At 37.8% G+C, this 18,637-nt stretch overlaps 1 protein-coding gene across 3 annotated transcripts in view; it reads right to left on the reverse strand.

The window, feature by feature from the left end:
* Positions 1-1,128: 1,128 nt before the first annotated feature.
* Positions 1,129-18,637, reverse strand: part of CCDC125 (coiled-coil domain containing 125) — a 39,271-nt gene continuing 21,762 nt past the window's right edge. For all 3 annotated transcript variants that reach the window (XM_049865071.1, XM_049865073.1, XM_049865074.1), the window contains exons 5-12: positions 15,828-15,905; positions 15,045-15,130; positions 13,356-13,438; positions 11,923-12,041; positions 9,332-9,439; positions 7,933-8,107; positions 3,974-4,104; positions 1,129-2,978 (exon numbers count right to left, since the gene is read on the reverse strand). In XM_049865071.1, coding sequence (XP_049721028.1) covers positions 2,670-2,978; positions 3,974-4,104; positions 7,933-8,107; positions 9,332-9,439; positions 11,923-12,041; positions 13,356-13,438; positions 15,045-15,130; positions 15,828-15,905 — 1,089 coding nt within the window. In that variant the 3' untranslated portion in view covers positions 1,129-2,669. The remainder of the gene's footprint in view (positions 2,979-3,973; positions 4,105-7,932; positions 8,108-9,331; positions 9,440-11,922; positions 12,042-13,355; positions 13,439-15,044; positions 15,131-15,827; positions 15,906-18,637) is intronic.

Here is an 18,637-nt window from a genome sequence, read left to right on the forward strand (position 1 = left end):
CACTGTCTCTTGGGTCTAGAAGGTTCTCATCTCAGGGATCCTGGGTCCAAAGGACAGGCTCCACTCCTAGCTCTTCTTTTTTGGTGGTAGTAAGGTTCCCCCCTTTCTGCCTCTGGGATGGCTCATTTTAAGGCTAGCAGGATGACAAAACTGACCAATCCTTTCATTAGGGTTCCATATACCTCATTTGCATGGTCCCACCCCCACAAGCGTGCCATGTACCTTATTTACATTATTAACAAGCTATCCAATTCCCTTGGTGGGCTACATTAGGGTGCCATATGTCTCATTTGCATAGTCCCACCCAATCTTTACAAATACGCCAGGCGCTCCTTGGAAACTCTATGGGGCAGTTCTACTCTGTCTTATAGGGTCGCTGTGAGTCAGAATCGACTCGATGGCAGTGGGTTTTGTTTTTACCCAATCTTTTGGTGAGAGTTGTAAGACCATAGCTGGAAAGGCAATATAAAGGCAATACAGTGCACCACACATAGCTAGAATGAGTTTTGTTTATGATTATACTTGATTCCACAAATTGATTTCCATTCAGTACTGGATATATTCCCTAATTACTGCTTTTGCGGGGGGAGGGCTAAATTTTAATTTTTATTGAAAAATAAACATGCAGCTAAGACTGCATTTTAGGCAAGTTAGTGGTGAAACAAAGTTTAAAAAGCAAGAAACAGAGAAAAAATGTTGCTATACCAGCAGTACAAATAGAGTCTGGATAATACACCATTATGCAGTAGTACAACTTTAAATACATACTGTTAACTGTCCATGGTCTATGCAACGATCAGCTCCATACTTCAATACAACTTCTCAAAAGTGGTAACATCTACACAGCCCTTTTTGGTATTGTTAAATAATCTCAAATCACCCCTTTCCTTACCTTTTATGTTAAATAATTATATAAACAAGGTCTATGTATAGTTTATATTCTATTTCATTGAGCTGGTGGTACTATTCTGCTTTGATTAATGTAGCTTTATATTACTATCAGGACAATACATTTTAACATCTGATAGCAGTAGTTTCCCATCATTCATCCTTTTTTCAAAATGTATTTGTTAAGCTTTCTGCTTTTATTAATGCCAGCTAAAATATCCTTTAACACAACTATAAATGACTTGTATTGCTATCTTATAAACCTAATGTTATCTATTTAAGTAGTATTCACATAGCCAACTTTTTTCACTATAGATCATTAGTTTTATAACTGCTGACATCTCCTTTGACATATTGTAATGCTGTTAACATAGTAATATTCTTAAAAGTTATTAAAGATTATTACCACGTGTCTCAGTTATCTAGTGCTGCTGTAACAGAAATACCACAAGTGGATGGCTTTAACAAAGAGAAATTTATTCTCTCTCAGTCTAGGAGGCTAGAAGTCCAAATTCAGGGCACCATCTCCAGGGAAAGGCTTTCTCCCTGTGTGCTCTGGGGGAAGGTCCTTGTCATCAATCTTGCCCTGCACAAGGAGCTTCTCAGCACAGGGACCCCAGGTCCAAAGGGCATGCTTCCCCGCTCCCCGCCCTGTTCTTCACTCTCAGTGGTATGAGTTCCCCATCTCTCTGCTTTCTCTCTTTTGTATCTCAAAACAGATTGACTCAAGATACAACCTAATCTTGTTGATTGAATCCTGGCTGGTTAACATAACTGCCTCTAATTCTGCCTCATTAACATCATAGAGATGATAGGATTTACAATACCTAGGAAAATCAGATGACAATATGGTAGACAACCACACAATATTGGGAATAGTGGCCTAGCCAAGTTGAGACACATTTTTGGGGGATATAGTTCAATCCATGACACTATGTAACATTTGTAGACAAAACTAAATGGCCTAAAATTCAGCATCAACACCAAAAAGTTAATTCAAAATGGTCTGATTGCTAGAATTCTGTGCAGACCTAGTTACAAAATGTCACCATTCTGACAAAAAAAAAAGTCTACGTAGGTAACCAGCAATGACTCTGTATATACTTCTGCCAAAGTCCCACCATCATAATTTTTTTATTTACAATAACTTAAGGAAATTTTTATTACTTTACATGGAAAATAGAAAAATCCTGAAAAAGGCAAATAAAACAAGATAAATTTTTTTAAAAAATTAACATCAGTCAATCCTAGGCATTATTACTTCTTAAGATGAGTAATTTACATTGGTATGTTGTTGCTTTAGCCAATTTAATATCCTATAATATCTCTATAAAGCAAACCCCCTGCCATTGAGTTGATTCCAACTCATGACCATGTAAGACAGAGCAGAACTGGCCCATAGGGTTTCCAAGGAGCAGCTAGTGGATTTGAGCTACTGACCTTTTGGTTAGCAGCCGAGCTCTTAAACCACTGTGCCACCAGTGCTCCATAATATCTCTATACAAAAACAAAAACCTGTTGCCATCAAGTCAGTTCCGACTCAGAGCAACCCTATATGGCCAATCTAAATAATTTTTTCTTACAAATGTTTTTTTTTTTTTTTAAAGATTTTAGAAAACTGAAAAACTAATAAAATATATTCATATAACAAATAAAAAAACAACACAGTATACCAATAAATTTCTTGTAAAATATGTTCCCATAACATTTGATTATTTAAGCTGCCTCCTAAAATTCAGAAATACCTGGAAAACATACAATTTCTCAAGATGTGGCAATATTCAAAACATGATACCTGATGGCAAAGAACGGGACTTTTTAAGAGTTCTCGTGTAGTTTTGATCTGTTTGAGGGTGCTGGGCTGAACAAATGCAGCCCAGAGAATTAAACATTTGGACGTTTGAATATATAGGATCATGCACAACAGACAATTCTGAAGTTTTATGCCAGGGGTCTCTGAATGGAAGCATCTCTTTCATAGGAGTTTTTTCTTTAGTTTGTTTTGAGGCAGTGTCTTTGTCTTCCAGTGCCCGAGCAAGCATATAACTAACTTTTCTTTGATGGGCCAGAGCTTCTTCTTTATCATTCAACTGCATGAACACAGATTAAAAATATACCAGTTAGTCAATAAGTCACAGAATATATAGCTACATTCAGCAAAAGAAATAGTATTTTATAAAAATGTTCAATCCTCAAATTTGTCAAGTGACTCAATGTGAATTAATTAGGTTCCACCAGTTCCCAAGCATGATGCTAAATGTTATCGAGGGTTTTTTTGTTTTTTCTTTTTAAAAGAAAGAAGACAGTGTTCCTTTTATTGCAAATCTCATAAGTCATCTGGGGAGAGAAAAAAAGATATATATTTTCTGTTGTTGCCTGGTGCCGTCAAGTTGATTTTCAACTTACAGGGACTCCATGTGACAGAGTGAAACTGCCCCCATAGGGTTTTCTTGGCTGTAATCTTCATGGGAGCGTATAACCAGGTCTTTCCTCCTGCCAAGCCGCAACTGCCAGCCTTTCCATTAACTAAAATATCAACATGTACTTAATCTCTAAGAGAACATTTAACTTTTTAATATATAAAACTGTTTATATTTTATATATAAACATAATTTTAACCCTCCTTCTAGAGGCAAATACGTTGATACAATGTGAGTCTCGCGGTGTCTTAGTTTAATAATCTATGAAAGGGGGATAATAGAACTGATTTGGGGGTTCTGGTAATGATCAAAGGATATAATATGTGGGGGAATGGCATTAAAAACTTCTAAAATGCCTGAATGAATAGGTCTTGTCATGAACTGTATATACAAATGCAGAGGAAAAGGCTAACTGGAGTTATGGGAGACCCCTCTTTTCAGAGGGAGAGCTTTAACCCTGCACAGAGAAAATATGGATCGGAAAAGTGAGAACAACATTCAAAGAGTTTAAGGAAACTCTTTAAGATCATGAATTTGGAGGACGGTACTCCAGCTGGGAAAAGGGCAAGAAAGTCAAGTATAGAGCAGCAAAGAGTTGAATATTAATAGGAAACAGATTAGCTTAACCACCACCTCTAACAGAAAGCAAAAATACAAATACGAACCAAATCTATTAGCATCTTAAAGACTTCTTGAGGATTATCCTGGTCTTCAGTCCTCTTCCAACTGTTTTCTGAAGGGAGCATACCCAGCAGTTTCTGCCCCAAGGTTTTCTTACTCCTTTGTGATAGAAAGCCTAAAATTGAACATGAAAATTCAGCTGAAACATAAAAATACAAAACTGATATACTTCCAGAAAAATAGGTAACTATGAACCCAGGTTAATTAATTCCTGAATCAGTCAGGAGTTGTCTTCTTCAGGAGACCTTTAGGACAGTTGAGTCAGGCAGCAGAGTGTAGTGCAAATAGCACAGATTTGGGGCCAGGACATCAAACGCAGGTGGGAGGGCCACGGTGTGAGAAAAACCAAGAGCTCTGCCTTGCCTTATTGGCACAGCTACTACTCGACTCCCACTGAGAGCTGCCTAGTGAGAATGCAATCCGTATTACCACATCATCACAATCTTCACAAGAGCTAGAAATCCAGGTTTTTATGTGAACTCTATTTTAAAGGTTAGCCACTAATCCACATTATTTGAAAACACTATGCAAAACATGTCCGCAGGCCACCCAAGGTATCTGAGCCTTGCAGACTGCTTTAGAGCCAGGAAGATCTAAGTTTAAATCCTCATTTAGCCACTTACTAGCTGTATGATCTTGGATGAGTTAAATCCTCTGAATTTCATTTTCCCCACTTCTACAGTGGGAATATTACCTACTTGGCATTACCGTGACATTAAATATAACACAGGTGTGGAAACACCTGGCCCAGGTATTGGCATAATGTTTAATACTGCACGTCTCCTGAAACATGTACACTGATGTCTATCCATAGTAAGGATGAATTTGTAGCAGAAGGTACAAAATTTGTAGATTTAAACTAAGAAGCCTTGGTGGCACAGTGGTTAAGAGCTTGGCTAGCTAACCAAAACGTCAGCAGTTAAAATCCAGTCGCTCCTTGGAAACCCTATGAGGGTGTTCTACTTTGTCCTATATAAGTCAAAATCAAGTGGGTGGCAACAGGTTTGAGTTTTGGTTTTGAAGCAAAGAAAATTTCAAGAATGTCTTTTAAAAAAGAAATGCATTTATAACCTCTCTCTCAGAACTTGTCTAATAATCTGTTATAGCAAGAAGAAAAGTTGATACTGTGTTAACCAAACATAAAATCACCTGTAACAATCATAACTGTACCTCTTCAGATTACTGAAATACGCTAATAAAAGGTTATTACTAAGAAACTCAGAAAGAGCTGCTGAAACTGGTATGGACTTGTCAAAGCTTTTCTGAGATGAACTGGTTATTCGAAAGGCTGCTTCCTGTCTTGGTGCCTCACTGAGACGTAAAGGATTGGGGCTGTAGTTCCCAGAGCTGTGTTTTCTATGGAAAAATTGCCGAGGTTTGTCAACTGCTGAGAAAGACAGGGATTCTGGAATATTTCAGCCCTTACTCAGGTGCTGAAATGAATGTGAATCTACCCCTTAAGAAAAACCTTGGCTTTGTCTACATGCCCATTGCCATTTGAGTCAATTCCAACTCATAACGACCTATAGGACAGAGCAGAACTGCCCCATAGGGTTTCTGAGGTGTGGCTGGTAGACTCAAACTGCCAACCTTTTTGGTTAGCAGCCAAGATCTTAAGCCAGTGAGCCATGAGGGCTCCAATGCCTGTATAGTACTATATGGCATACTTCCATGCAAAGTTGGGGGTTTCCCATACAGGTGACAGAATGTCACAGGCAAATAAGATTATTTTTCCCTCCTTTTCCTCTCTCTCCCATCACTTTTCCTCCCCATCTAAACAAAAAACCTGATTTCCAAAGGGATCTGCTTTCAATTAACAGCACAATGCCATGGCTCCCCTGGATAGTGCTAACAGTTAAGTCATGCTGGACTACTAGCCGAAAAGGTTGGCAGTTTGAAACCACCCAGAGGCACCTCAGAAGGCAAGCCTGGCAATCTGCTTCTGAAAGGTCACAGCCCTGAAAACCCCAGGAGCAGTTCTACTCTGCACGCATGGGGTCACCATGAGTCAGAATCGACTAATGACATCAAATAACACAATGCCAAAGCTGCCCTCAAAGAGTATATACCATTGAAAATTTTGCAATACAGGTCCTAGCAAGGGCCTAGCTGAGAGAAGTGCTTGGGGAAAATCACCCACATATATGTTGTCCATGGTAGTCTTAGTGTTTTCCAACAATTCCTAAAAAGCAAAATACATGGACCACTTTAGCTTTTTTCCCTGGTAAAATCACCTACTCTGAGTTGGACTTTATACCTTCAGCTTTTGTCAAGAAATTATTATAAAAAGCCATATAAAAATTGATTTTGTATTTATTATAAATTGTTGCTGAGGACTTGGTCATTATATTTGCTCAATGGCCTCTGTAAGTATAATGTCAGAAATTACTTTTAGAATTTAATGTCACGACAAATGTAGACTGCCTTTTTGAGAATGAGAATTGTAAACATATTTTCTCTTTTGCTCTGACTTCTATCTGATGAACACTGTAAATAGATAGCTTTTACCTACTTTCAGAGCTGTGATTTACTACTTCCATTTTTCATTATCCCTATAAGCCACTTCTTACTTTGTCAGGAAAGAGATGGGGTAAAGTTTAGTTAATGATGCTAAAATCTATGAGAGGTGACCCATATATTATTACTAAAACATACTAAAAAAAAAATACTGCTTAAGAATAAATATTTCAAACAAAATAAGTATCTACTATTAAATATTTTTAATATTAAAAGATGCTTATGAGTCCTGAAGTTCACCTGACTGTAAAAGATACTGGAATAAGGATTACGAATTTGAAATATAAAAAAAAATCTAGAAATAGTCATGTCAGAACTTAGATGCTAAAACATTTATACTTATTATAAACTTCAATTTAATTTTTCTTTACTCATAAATGATTTCAAATTGTAATTTATTTGACATTTCTTAATTGGCATTTTTAATTGAAATAGAAAAATACTGATAAATGAAAATTGATATTGAGACAAACTAAAATTTCTACAGCCTAAGAACTACTTTGTTTATACGGAATCTATTTCAACAATAATATTATTTGTTGTGCTATTTTTATATGTTTTGTTTACAGTAATACAATAATACTAAAAAAGATCATGAATTTTTGATAGGTTTGTGAACCAAAACCTACATTTAAACTTCTATTTCATTTTTTAAAAAAAATTTATATTCCTAACACAAGATTTTTTTCTCTACCCCTAAATATCTCTTCCAGAATCACACATTTCAATAAAGTTTAATTAGATTAAAAAAAATTTTTTTTAATCTAATTAAAGTTTATTAATGTTGAGTTTTACGGTCATTTTCAATATTATTTCCTTCTTGGCCATTCCTCTTTAATCATTTAGCACTCTTATAAATTTTGTCTGCTAAACCTAAGTCTTTTTTTTTTCTTTGTGATTCTCTGTATTTTTTCAAACACCAAACCTGGTCTTAATGGAGTCCCTGGATGGCACAAATGGTTAAGCACTCAACTACTAAACCAAAAGGTTGGCAGTTCGAACCCACTTAGAGGTGCCTTGGAAGACAGACCTGGTGATCTGCTTCTGAAAGGTGACAGCCTTGAATGCCCTGTGGAGCAGATCTACTCTGCATACATGGGTTGCCAGGAGTCGCAATCAACTCAGTGGCACTAACAACAAACCTGGTCTTGTTTAAATTAAATAGAAGAATACTAAAAAAGAGATTCTCCTGTTATTTTATTTTGTTGATCCCAGTAGCTCATCTGCATCTTAACATTCAATGTCCCCGTTTTCTCCACAGTTGTTAAATTTTAAATAAGTCACCACTATAAGTGAATAATTGTAGCTATATTATCCCATGTGGGTTTAACTATGCCCAATTAAATCATATAATTAGTGTTGATTATAAAAATAACCAAAAACAACTAAAGTACATCTGATTGTTGCCATTGTAATTCATAGTTACCATCTTCTTTAAGGTGCTTCCAATTTATCTGTTTTGCTGCTTTTTTACACATTTTATCCATTTGTGTCAATCTTAGTGCCTGGTCATTTTTCCTCATTAATTGTTGCTCAAATGCAATTCTGAATGCGTCTGCCATTATGTAAGCTTCTTCTTTACTCTTCTGTAAAAGTTCCAACTGTTTTTGAAAAAAAGTTTGGGAGGTATCAGAGGCAAAACCAGAACAATTCTTGCCTGAATGCTGAGTTTGACTAGCAGTCTCCCTGTTTCCGGTCACACTCAGTGCCTAGCACAGGTCTATTGCCTTTCATCTACTTAGACTAATTAGTACTTGCTGATTCTCTTCTGCAGTAGCTGCCCACTCTGAACTAGATCACCAGCAGTTTCCCTTGCGGTGCCTCCCTGCTACTCTAACTCTTGGACCTCACTACTCTAGACTGGCCCTGTGTGCGTCCTGCCCAAATTCCAGGAGGAAGGGCCCCATGAGAAAGAATAGAGGATGGCAAAGGCTACGTTAGAATTCTGCCTCGTGTCATTCCAGACAGTAACACCAAAAATAATTGTGAATGCCACCTTTGAATACCTCCCATAGCTGACCCTGACTCTCATCTATGTCATCTTATGCTCATAACCATACTTTCTTTTATTCTCAGTGAATTGCTAATGTTTAGCTGCTAGCTTTCTCTATTCTCTGAAGCCTTTAATTCAAATTCCCTACCTTTAGTAAAGGTAAAATGTTTTAGAATTACAGTTCATGTACTGTATTTGTAATTCAAGCCTAATTATGATGGCAGCTACCACTTGATTAAATGTCTGACATGTATATGGCACTGTGCTAAACACTATATGCCTATTTATTCCATTACCCATAACAACATTCTAAGGTAGTCACTGCCCTCCACTTATCATATGAGAAAACTAAGACTTAACTTCTCCAAAGTCACACAGCTAGGAAATGATGGAGCTATGATTCAAACCTAGGTCTGTCTGGCACAAAAGTTATTTCCCCTATACCCTGCTGCCTTTCTGATATCTGTTTATCTTTCTGTTAATCAATGTCATTTCTTCTAGTGGTTTTAAGAAACATAAATGCACCTTTTTCTTCTATTACACAGTAATTTAAGGGCCATGTATAGATAACAGAAATATGAATTTAGGAAATATTGACGACAAACTTAGGTAAGCAACTGGACCTGGCTTCACAGATGTTATGCCAAACACTATGTGTACTCTGAAACCATGTAAACAAAACCTGGTTTATAAGCTAATTCTATCTTATAAAACTAAGAATTCCATAGACAATGATTACTAAAATGAAGTTAGTTACTGCAGATACTTCCATTTATTCTACTATTAATAGAGAAACAAATCCAAAGCTTTGGCTGTTCTGATAATGCAGTACCTCTTGTTTCAACTGAAGAAGCAGTTTGCGAGTAGATGCTGCCATTTTGGCGCAGGAACAGGGGCTCCCTCCAGGACCATGGCAAAGGCAGGCTCCAAGGACTGCAAGCTTTAAATCCAAAAGCATTACTCCCATTGCTAACTGACTGTCCCACTGCTTTAGTACACTAAACACAAGGGCACCCACACACAATCCCAGGCACGTTACTACTCAAACATCTGATCCAAAGGAACTGGAAAAGGGAAAAAAAAAAATAGGAGAAGGCAAGCTAAGACCAGGGTTTAAGGATCCAGGTGACATTAATCACAAATGAGGAAAGACTTATTACTTGGACAAAAAACATAAAGGAATTCTTTCTTCCTTCTTTTCACTCTTAAAATCTTTAGCCTTGACATCAGTCTCCTAGTTATGAGTCCTTAACACTCACATCCACAGTGTGGGTCTCCTGAGACTGGGCTATTCCCTGATGCCAGCATTCACACTGTCACTTCCCTCCAGGGAGAGCTGTGTGCTCAGAAATAAGGGGTGAGTTTTAATGTTAATGAAAAAAACACAATCTTCCCCACCCCTAAGAAAATACTGTATAATCCTGTAGTATGTTCTTACGTATGTGTTAGCCACTCCACTGTTTGGAGTTCCTTGTGGCCCTGATCCCTCAAAATCTATGCATCACAATGGAGAAAACAGTCCATACATGGGTCCTTCCTGGTTGACCACCGTAGCTGGGATAAAAGTAAGTGGTTTACTTCTTTGACCCATTTTGGCAACTAACCACAAGTTAATTTCACAGCACATTCCAATTCCTACCAATATGAAGGGGGCAGTCTTGCAACATATTGTGCCGTATCTTTTAAAGTTTCTTGTGGAACTTATTACATTGTCTAAGCTTCCCCTTGCTGTAAAGTTCACATGGACAGGCTGATTTAAAATATGATCCTGTTTTAGAGACCTTTAGAGAGGAAGCTTCCATTGCCTCCCTTAGCATAAAGACCATTTCAGAAAACTCTTCCTCATACCAAAGATAACTGTGAAGCAGAGTTAACTCTCAGTTGACTGGACAAATGGTGAACATGTGGCAAATTGGTAATATCCCTTTTTACTTTCCCACTACTCACAGTTGCCACTTGCCAAAGTTGCCAAGAGCAGCTAAGACCTGGGAAGGGCCAATATAAAAATGTGAGGCTTTGGCAAGGACTTTTGAATCCTAATTCTACTTCTTTGTCTTGGCTCTTCATCAACTGGGTCAGGGTCCTCTTTGGCCTAAAGCACCCTTTTCCTGAGTGTTCTCTCAGTTGAGCTTTTTTTGTTTATCCTTCTTGCTATGACACTAGTTTTCCACCCATGGCAATCAATAGAGCAGAGTGTTCTTGAAAGCACAGACTTTAAACCCAGACTACCTGGGTGCAAATCCCAGTGCCACCACTTACAAGCTGTGTGACATTAGACAAGTTACTTAACCTCTCTGTGCCTTGTTACCTCATTTGTAAACCAGGGATTATAATAGTACCACCTCATGGTGTAGTTGTGAGAATTAAATGTATAGCACTTAAAACAATATCTGAAACTTATTAAGGAGCCCTGGTGCAATAGTGGTTAAGTGCTTGGCTGCTAGCCAAAAGGTCAGCAGTTCAAGTCCACCAGCCACTCCTTGGAAACCCTTTGAGGCAGTTCTGCTGTCAGAATCGATTCAACAGTAATGAGTTTTTGGTTAGTATGCGGGTGTTTGCTATTATTAATAATTGCTTTTTAAAAAGTTCTCATTAATGAGTGCTAGCCCCTCTCACTCCACTGTTAGCTTCCTACTTCTTATGAGTCCTAGGACCCTTTTTGCCTTATTAGCCAAACTCCTACACTGAAAGACTTTTAACACCCCAGCAGGCAGTTAGCAGCACACCAGCAACTCTGGGTTCTGAACATGGCTCAACCAGAGATTGACCATCTCACAATGGAGAAGTAATCTCACCTAACCCTGAGCCTAAATTCCTGTCTTTCTAAACTGGGGATAGTGATACCTGCTGTGCAGCCCTCACAAAACGACTACAAAAATACTGTGTGAAAGTACTCCAACTGTAGGCCTCTTCCCAGATATGAGACGCTAACTACTAACACAGCCTCTGTTAAAACCAAAAACCTGTTGCAGTCGAGTCGGTTCCGACTCATAACACTATAAGACAGAGTAGAACTGCTCCACAGGGTTTCTGAGGAGTGGCTGGTAGACTCGAACTGCCAACTTTTTATTTTGGTCAGCAGCTGAGCTCTTAACCACTGTGCCACCAGGGCTCCATAGTGGTTTAGGCCTGGGAAAAGAGAGGCAGAGATCCAGGGAAGTTGTTACAACTGTAAAAATAAGAAATCCAAGGGGCAGTAAGTGGCCAGCACATTCCTTGGTGCCCAAGAATGTCATGCACGAGGGGCATGATACCAGCAAAGCTGAGAACTGACCTTGGCATGACCCAGGACCTCCCTCACTCTCAGTCTCAAATGACTAAGGATGTTGCTACCTTAGTGCATGTACCAAAAGGGCAATGAGGGTAAAGAAAAGGAAAGGAGAAAATGTCCCTGTTGTTCAGCTTTCATACATGCTTACTTACCTCAAGAGCTGAAATCTCTGTAAAGCAGCTGCTTTTGCTATGGCACATATTTTCCTGAGCCATCTTCTGCTGTTTGATATCAAGCATTGCAAGGGCCTCCAAGTACTGCTGATTCAAAACTAGGAAGAAGCATGTAAAAACAAGTGATGAGGTCTAATGACAGTTTTATCTAGTCTAGTTATACCAACAGCATATATTCATTTCTCATAGGCAGTATATATAAAACAGACATGACCCACAGGAGCTAGCCCTGTCCAGAAAATTAAACACAGGACTAGTAGGTGTCAAGTGAGATAATACATATGTAATTACATACTGGTAATAAACAGAATTACATTTGATTCTCATTTGCTCTTCGAAAATTTGTAGGATTTTCAAAAAGGGAACATGCAAAGGCAAATTATTCAGAGACTGCAGACACACATTAACTAGGTGATATATTTAGTATAAATGTCAAACATAACAGCTATCCAAACTCTATCAAATTTTTCTCTTAGTTAAGAGTTTTCACAAGAGTCCCTCAAACCAAACATTCAGAACCAGAGGTGTCCTGCTATCCACTGGGGAGTAGGAACAGTAACTTTTCCCCTCTTACTGCAGGGTGAAGCGGTAGGGAAGGGAGAGGGAGCTGTGGTGATGAGCAGAGTCTGCCGTGAACAAAGGCGAGGGACCTAATCTAACACAGGAGGGAGGAGTCGCCATCTGCTCTAATCACTGGTCCTGAGGAGCATCAGCTGTGCGGGTAGAGCTCCCCTGGAGGCACTGACATAATTAGTTACGACACTACAGCAAGCGTCTCTCTCTGCCCCACGACCTGACTTACATCTTTTATCCCCTCCTGTTTTAAACATATCTTTAAAATAGCTTCTGCTAAGAAAGGAGTGTCAGCATCTTAAAATTTTATTAAAAGTTGGTACCGAACACCTCTTAATATCCTTTCATCAACTTTTATCAGAAAGCAGCGCATTTGATAAGGGGTGTGTGTGTTTAAAAATTAAAATCCCTTTTTTTTTTTAAATTGTGCTTTAGGTGTAAGTTTACAGCTCAAGTTAGTTTCTCATACAAAAATTAAAATTCTTTCAAATGTCTTGAAAAATTACGCATATTTGTATTACTGATAAAGTCACAGAAGACACTGTTCTATAATGAGAAAATGATCTTGAATAGCTACATAATTATATACTTTACTTACTTGTGTCCCAGTGACAGATATACCTACTCAGATTCCTCAAATATCAGGTGCTGTACGATTTTGCTTTACACTGAGTATAAAAACTAAATGATGCATTTCTTCCCTCTATTAGCCTTAAGATATACTACTTCCAAATACTAGCATTTTGTCTGTACTGAGATCTGTGTTCTTAATATAGGGCACTATATAAAACTAATTTTTTAACAATGTTAAAAGGAATCATGAAAATAACACTACTTACTTGCATTTTCAGACCGTAGCATTTTAATTTCTTCTGTTTTCAGTTTTAGAGTTTCTTTGAGGACTACATTTTCACAGTTCAGTCTGGGGAAAAAAAAATCCCTCCAAATAAATAATAACACTTCCTACTTGAATATTCTTATTTCCATAGTCAGAAAACAAAAACCATAATATAATATAATTTTTCCTACTTCAAAACAGTGTAGAATTTACCTGTTGCAGAGGTAAAACAACTCTTATGCTCTTCTTTATACTTAGTTGAGAAACAGTCAGAATCAGAAATATCTCTAAGACATCATTTTGCATACTCATTCTTTTTATCATGTTTTAATTCAACTTAACAACCATTTGAACTCCAACTACATGCTTAGGCCACTTTCAAAAACATGCACAAAAAAGATACGCAGGGGTCAAGGTTAACATCCTGGTAACGGGACAAATCAACACCGGAAGCCTTCTGATATGATGCACTGGGAAGACCACATTGCTTCAGTGATACTCCTGCCAGAAATGCATAACCTGAATTTAATCCAGAAATGCCAGGCATACCCAGGTGTGGGACACTCTATAATTGGCCTGTACTACGCAAAAAGGTCAAGGTCATGAAAGACAAAGAACGACCGAGGAATTATTTCAGATTAAAGGAAGTTAAAGTTTAGACGTAACAACCAAACCCAATGTGGATTCCGAAGCAGGAAATATTTTTTCTCTTTTGCTATAAGGGCATTGTTAGATCAACTGGCCAAATCTGAGTAAGGTCTGTAGATTAAATGATAGTATTATGTCAGTGTTAATATCTTGACTCTGATAATTAGACTATGGTTATGAAAGAGAATGTCCTTTTTTTTTTAAATATAAACAAGTATTTATTGTAAAAAAACAAAAACCCGTTGCTGTCAACTTGATTCTGACTCAGAGCAACCCTACAGAACAGATTAGAATTGCCCCATAGGGTTTCCAAGGAGCAGCTGGTGGATTTGAACTGCAGACCTTTTGATTAGCAGCTAAACTCTTAACCACTGTCCACCAGGGTCCATTTAGGGTACCCAGAACCCAACCCAGTGCCGTCGAGTCAATTCCAACTCATTGTAAGAGAGCCTTATACGTGCAACTTTTAGATGGTTCATAAAAATATATATATATACTTACCTAGAGATAATGAGAGAAATAATGATAAAGCAAATATGGCAAAAAGTTAAAATTTGAGGATTCTAGGTAAAGATTTATAGGAATTCTTTGTACTGATCTAGCAACTTTTCTCTAAGTCTTTAATTATTTCAAAATAAAAAGTTAAAAAATAATAAAAACTTAGGCCATCTATAATCCCAAATATCAAATCAACTTCTCAATGTTTGACTTTATAAGTATATGTTATAATTTTAAAGTTACTAAATAAACTCACACTAATAAAAGAACAGCTCAAAAGATTTCTGTTTGAAAAAATAAACAGTTCCAATGCTAAAATAATTAGGATTTGGCTCTTTTACTGTATTTAAAAATTTAGTTACATATTGAATTTGAAAAAAAAAAACATGAAAATTACCACTAACAGAAAAACATGGATAAGCAAAAAGAAAGAATTTTATAATATTTACAGTTAGCATAAAGAAAAAGAAAGTCTAACCTATGGTTAAATTACACACATTTTAAGGATTTCCAAAGAAAAACTATGGGGTAATAATATACAAACCTGTCATACTTTTGGGTCCAAGATTCCTCTATATTTTTAAATCTATTCTGATCAAATTCTATTTCCCACTGCAAGGCATTTATTTCCTGTAGAAAGAAAAATAGTGCTTTCATGGAAAATTACTGTCAATACATCATCTGAGGACATAGTAAATAGCTGAAATGAATTGCTGAATCATTTCACAGAAATGCTTTAAAGAGAAAACATTTAATTCTCGCTGAAAAGAGTCTATCACAATTGTAAGCTTATATAACACACCTCTTTAGCACTCAAAAAGTACTTAATATAGAAAAAAATTTCAAATTGTCTAGTTTCAAAATTTGCTGGACTGAACCTGGACTTCTGAGCACCACGACTGCCCCCACCCCCCACCACCCTCTTGGACTAGCCCAAGGTCCTCCCATCAAGAGGAGGTATACTAGGCACAGAAACATGACTAAGATAATTCCTAACTACCTTTTTAGTGATGATGAGATGGTGAGGAAGAAGCAGGCTCCACCAGGCAAGAAGAGGAATTAAAAACCAAAAAAATAAACTAGGAAATGTCGATTTGTCAGGCCTCCTACTACCTTAGATTAGGAAATAAATGCAACCTTAATTCTCTCTGACCATGTGACAGTCTGTTTTGAACTGTAGGCTCCAAAAGGGAAATGAGCATATGAAATTGAAGCATACCTAGCAGAGGGTATGTACAAATGACATATCCATTACAATGGTGATTTGAAGAAAATTCTATTTAAAATTTATTGGATTGCACGAATCTTCTAAAAGTCACACACATACCTTCTCCAAGGATCTTTTTTGTTCCACAGTTTTTTGAAGCACTGCCTGGGTATGACTTGTTGCTTTACCAAACACTGCCTAAGAAAAATCAAAATAATATTAGTGTAAACTGAATTTCTAATGAATCCTATATAAACAGCGAGTTCACATTTTTAAGATAATAGAGAATTAACTTGAAATGAGAATTCCACGGTGACCACCTTTTGTGGACAATTTGATAGTTAAGGTATCAGATCTTTGGCTCTTTCCCAGGTTCTGCCGTATAGAAATTATGTGATTCTTAGAAGGAAGTGAAAGGGATTAAAGATTATTAAGGACGTTATTCATGCTGCTACTTATTTAAATAATTGATATCTCCCATATATGGTAGCAAATGTTTAATAATCAGCTCTCCCCTCAAAAATGTCTGTGTATGTATATTTGCCCCGATGTGTCTGTTAGTTTGTCATACTGTGGGTGCCTGCATGTTGCTGTGATGCTGGAAGCTATGCCCCCAGTATTCAAATACCAGCAGGGTCACCCATGGTGGACAAGTTTCAGCTGAATGTCCAGACTAAGACAGGCTAGAAAGACCTGGCAGTGTGCTTCTGAAAAAAAAAAAAAAATAGCCAATGAAAACCTTATGAATAGCAGTGAAACACTGTCTGATACAGTACTGGGAAATGAGCCCATCAGGTTGGAGGGCACTCAAAAGACGATGGGGGAAGACCAGCCTCTTCCAAGTAGAGTTGACTTTAATGACATGGATGGAGTCAAGCTTTCAGGACCTTCATTTGCTGATGTGGCATGACTCAAAATGAGAAGAAGCAGCTGCAAACATCCATTAATAATAGAAACATGAAATGTATGAAGTATAAATCTAGGAAAATCGGAAATCATCAAAAATGAAATGGAATGCATGAACATCGATATCCTCGACAGTAGTGAGCTGAAATGGACTGGTATTGGCCATTTTGAATCGTACAATCATATGGTCTACTATGCCAGGAGTGACAAATTGAAGAAGAATGGCATTGCATTCACTATAAAAAAGAATATTTCAAGATCTGTCCCCAAGTACAAAGCTGTCATTAATAAGCTAATATCCATTAAATTTTTTTTTTTACAAGGAAGACCAGTTAATACGACTATTATTACAATTTTCACACCAACCACTAAGGCCAAAAATGAAGAAATTGAAGATTTTTTTCCAACTTCTGCAGTCTGAAGTTGATCAAAGGTGCAATCAAGATGCACTGATAATTACTGGTGATTGGAATATGAAAGTTGAAAATAAAGAACTAGTAGTTGGAAAATATGGCTGTGGTGACAGAAACAATGCCAGAGATCTCGTGATAGAATTTTGCAAGACCAATGACTTATTCATTGCAAATACCTTTTTTCACCAACATAAATGGTGACTATACATGTGGACCTCACCTGATGGAACACACAGGAATCAAATGACTACATCTGTGGAAAGAGACAATGGAAAAGTTAGAACAAGGTGAGAAGCTGACTGTAGAAGAGACCATCAATTGCTCATCTGCAAGTTCAAGCTGAAGCTGAAGAAAATTAGAACAAGTCCACGAGAGCCAAAGATTATCCTTGAGTATATCCCACCTGAATTTAGAGATCATCTCAAGAATAGATTTGATGCACTGAACGCTAATGACTGAAGACCAGGTGAGTTGTGGGATGACATCAAGGACATAATACACGAAGAAAGCAAGAGGCCATTAAAAAGTCAGGAAAGATCCTAGAGAAATAAGAGCCTTTACACGAACAGATATATGCACACCCATGTTCACTGCAGCACTGTTTACAATAGCAAAAACATGGAAGCAACCAAGGTGCCCATCAACGGATGAATGGATAAATAAATTATGGTATATTCACACAATGGAATACTATGCATCAATAAAGAACAGTGAGGAATCTGTGAAACATTTCATGACATGGAGGAACCTAGAAGGCATTATGCTGAGTGAAATTAGTCAGTTGCAAAAGGACAAATATTGTATAAGACCACTATTATAAGAACTTGAGAAATAGTTTAAACTGAGAAGAAAACATTCTTTTGTGGACACGAGAGGAGGGAGGTTGGGAGAGGGGTATTCACTAATTAGTTGGTAGATAAGAACTACTTTAGGTGAAGGCAAAGACAGCACACAATACAGGGGACGTCAGCACAATTGGACTACACCAAAAGCAAGAAGTTTCCTGAATAAACTGAATGCTTCGAAGGCCAGTGTAGCAGGGGCAGGGGTTTGGGGACCATGATTTCAGGGGACATCTAAGTCCATTGGCATAATAAAATCTATTGAGAAAACATTCTGCATCCCACTTTGAAGACTGGCATCTGGGGTCTTAAAGGCTAGCAAACAGCCATCTAAGATGCATCAATTGGTCTCAACCTACCTGGATCAAAGGAGAATGAAGAACACCAAGGACACAAGGCGATTACGAGCCCAAGAGACAGAAAGGGCCACATGAACCAGCAACTACATCATCCTGAGACCAGAAGAACTAGATGGTGCCAGGCTACAACCGATGACTGTCCTGACGGGGAACACAACAGAGAACCCCTGAGGGAGCAGGAGAGCAGTGGGATGCAGACCCCAAATTCTCATAAAAAGACCAGACTTAATGGTCTGACTGAGACTGGAAGGACCCTGGTGGTCATGGCCCCCAGACCTTCTGTTGGCCCAATATGGGAACCATTCCCAAAGCCAACTCTTCAGACATGGATTGGACTGAACAGTGGGTTGGAGAGGGATGCTGGTGAGGAGTGAGCTTCTTGGATCAGGTGGACACTTGAGACTATATAT

The sequence above is a fragment of the Elephas maximus genome, chromosome 2 (genome assembly GCF_024166365.1).
Source record: "Elephas maximus indicus isolate mEleMax1 chromosome 2, mEleMax1 primary haplotype, whole genome shotgun sequence".
NCBI classification, from domain to species: domain Eukaryota; kingdom Metazoa; phylum Chordata; class Mammalia; order Proboscidea; family Elephantidae; genus Elephas; species Elephas maximus.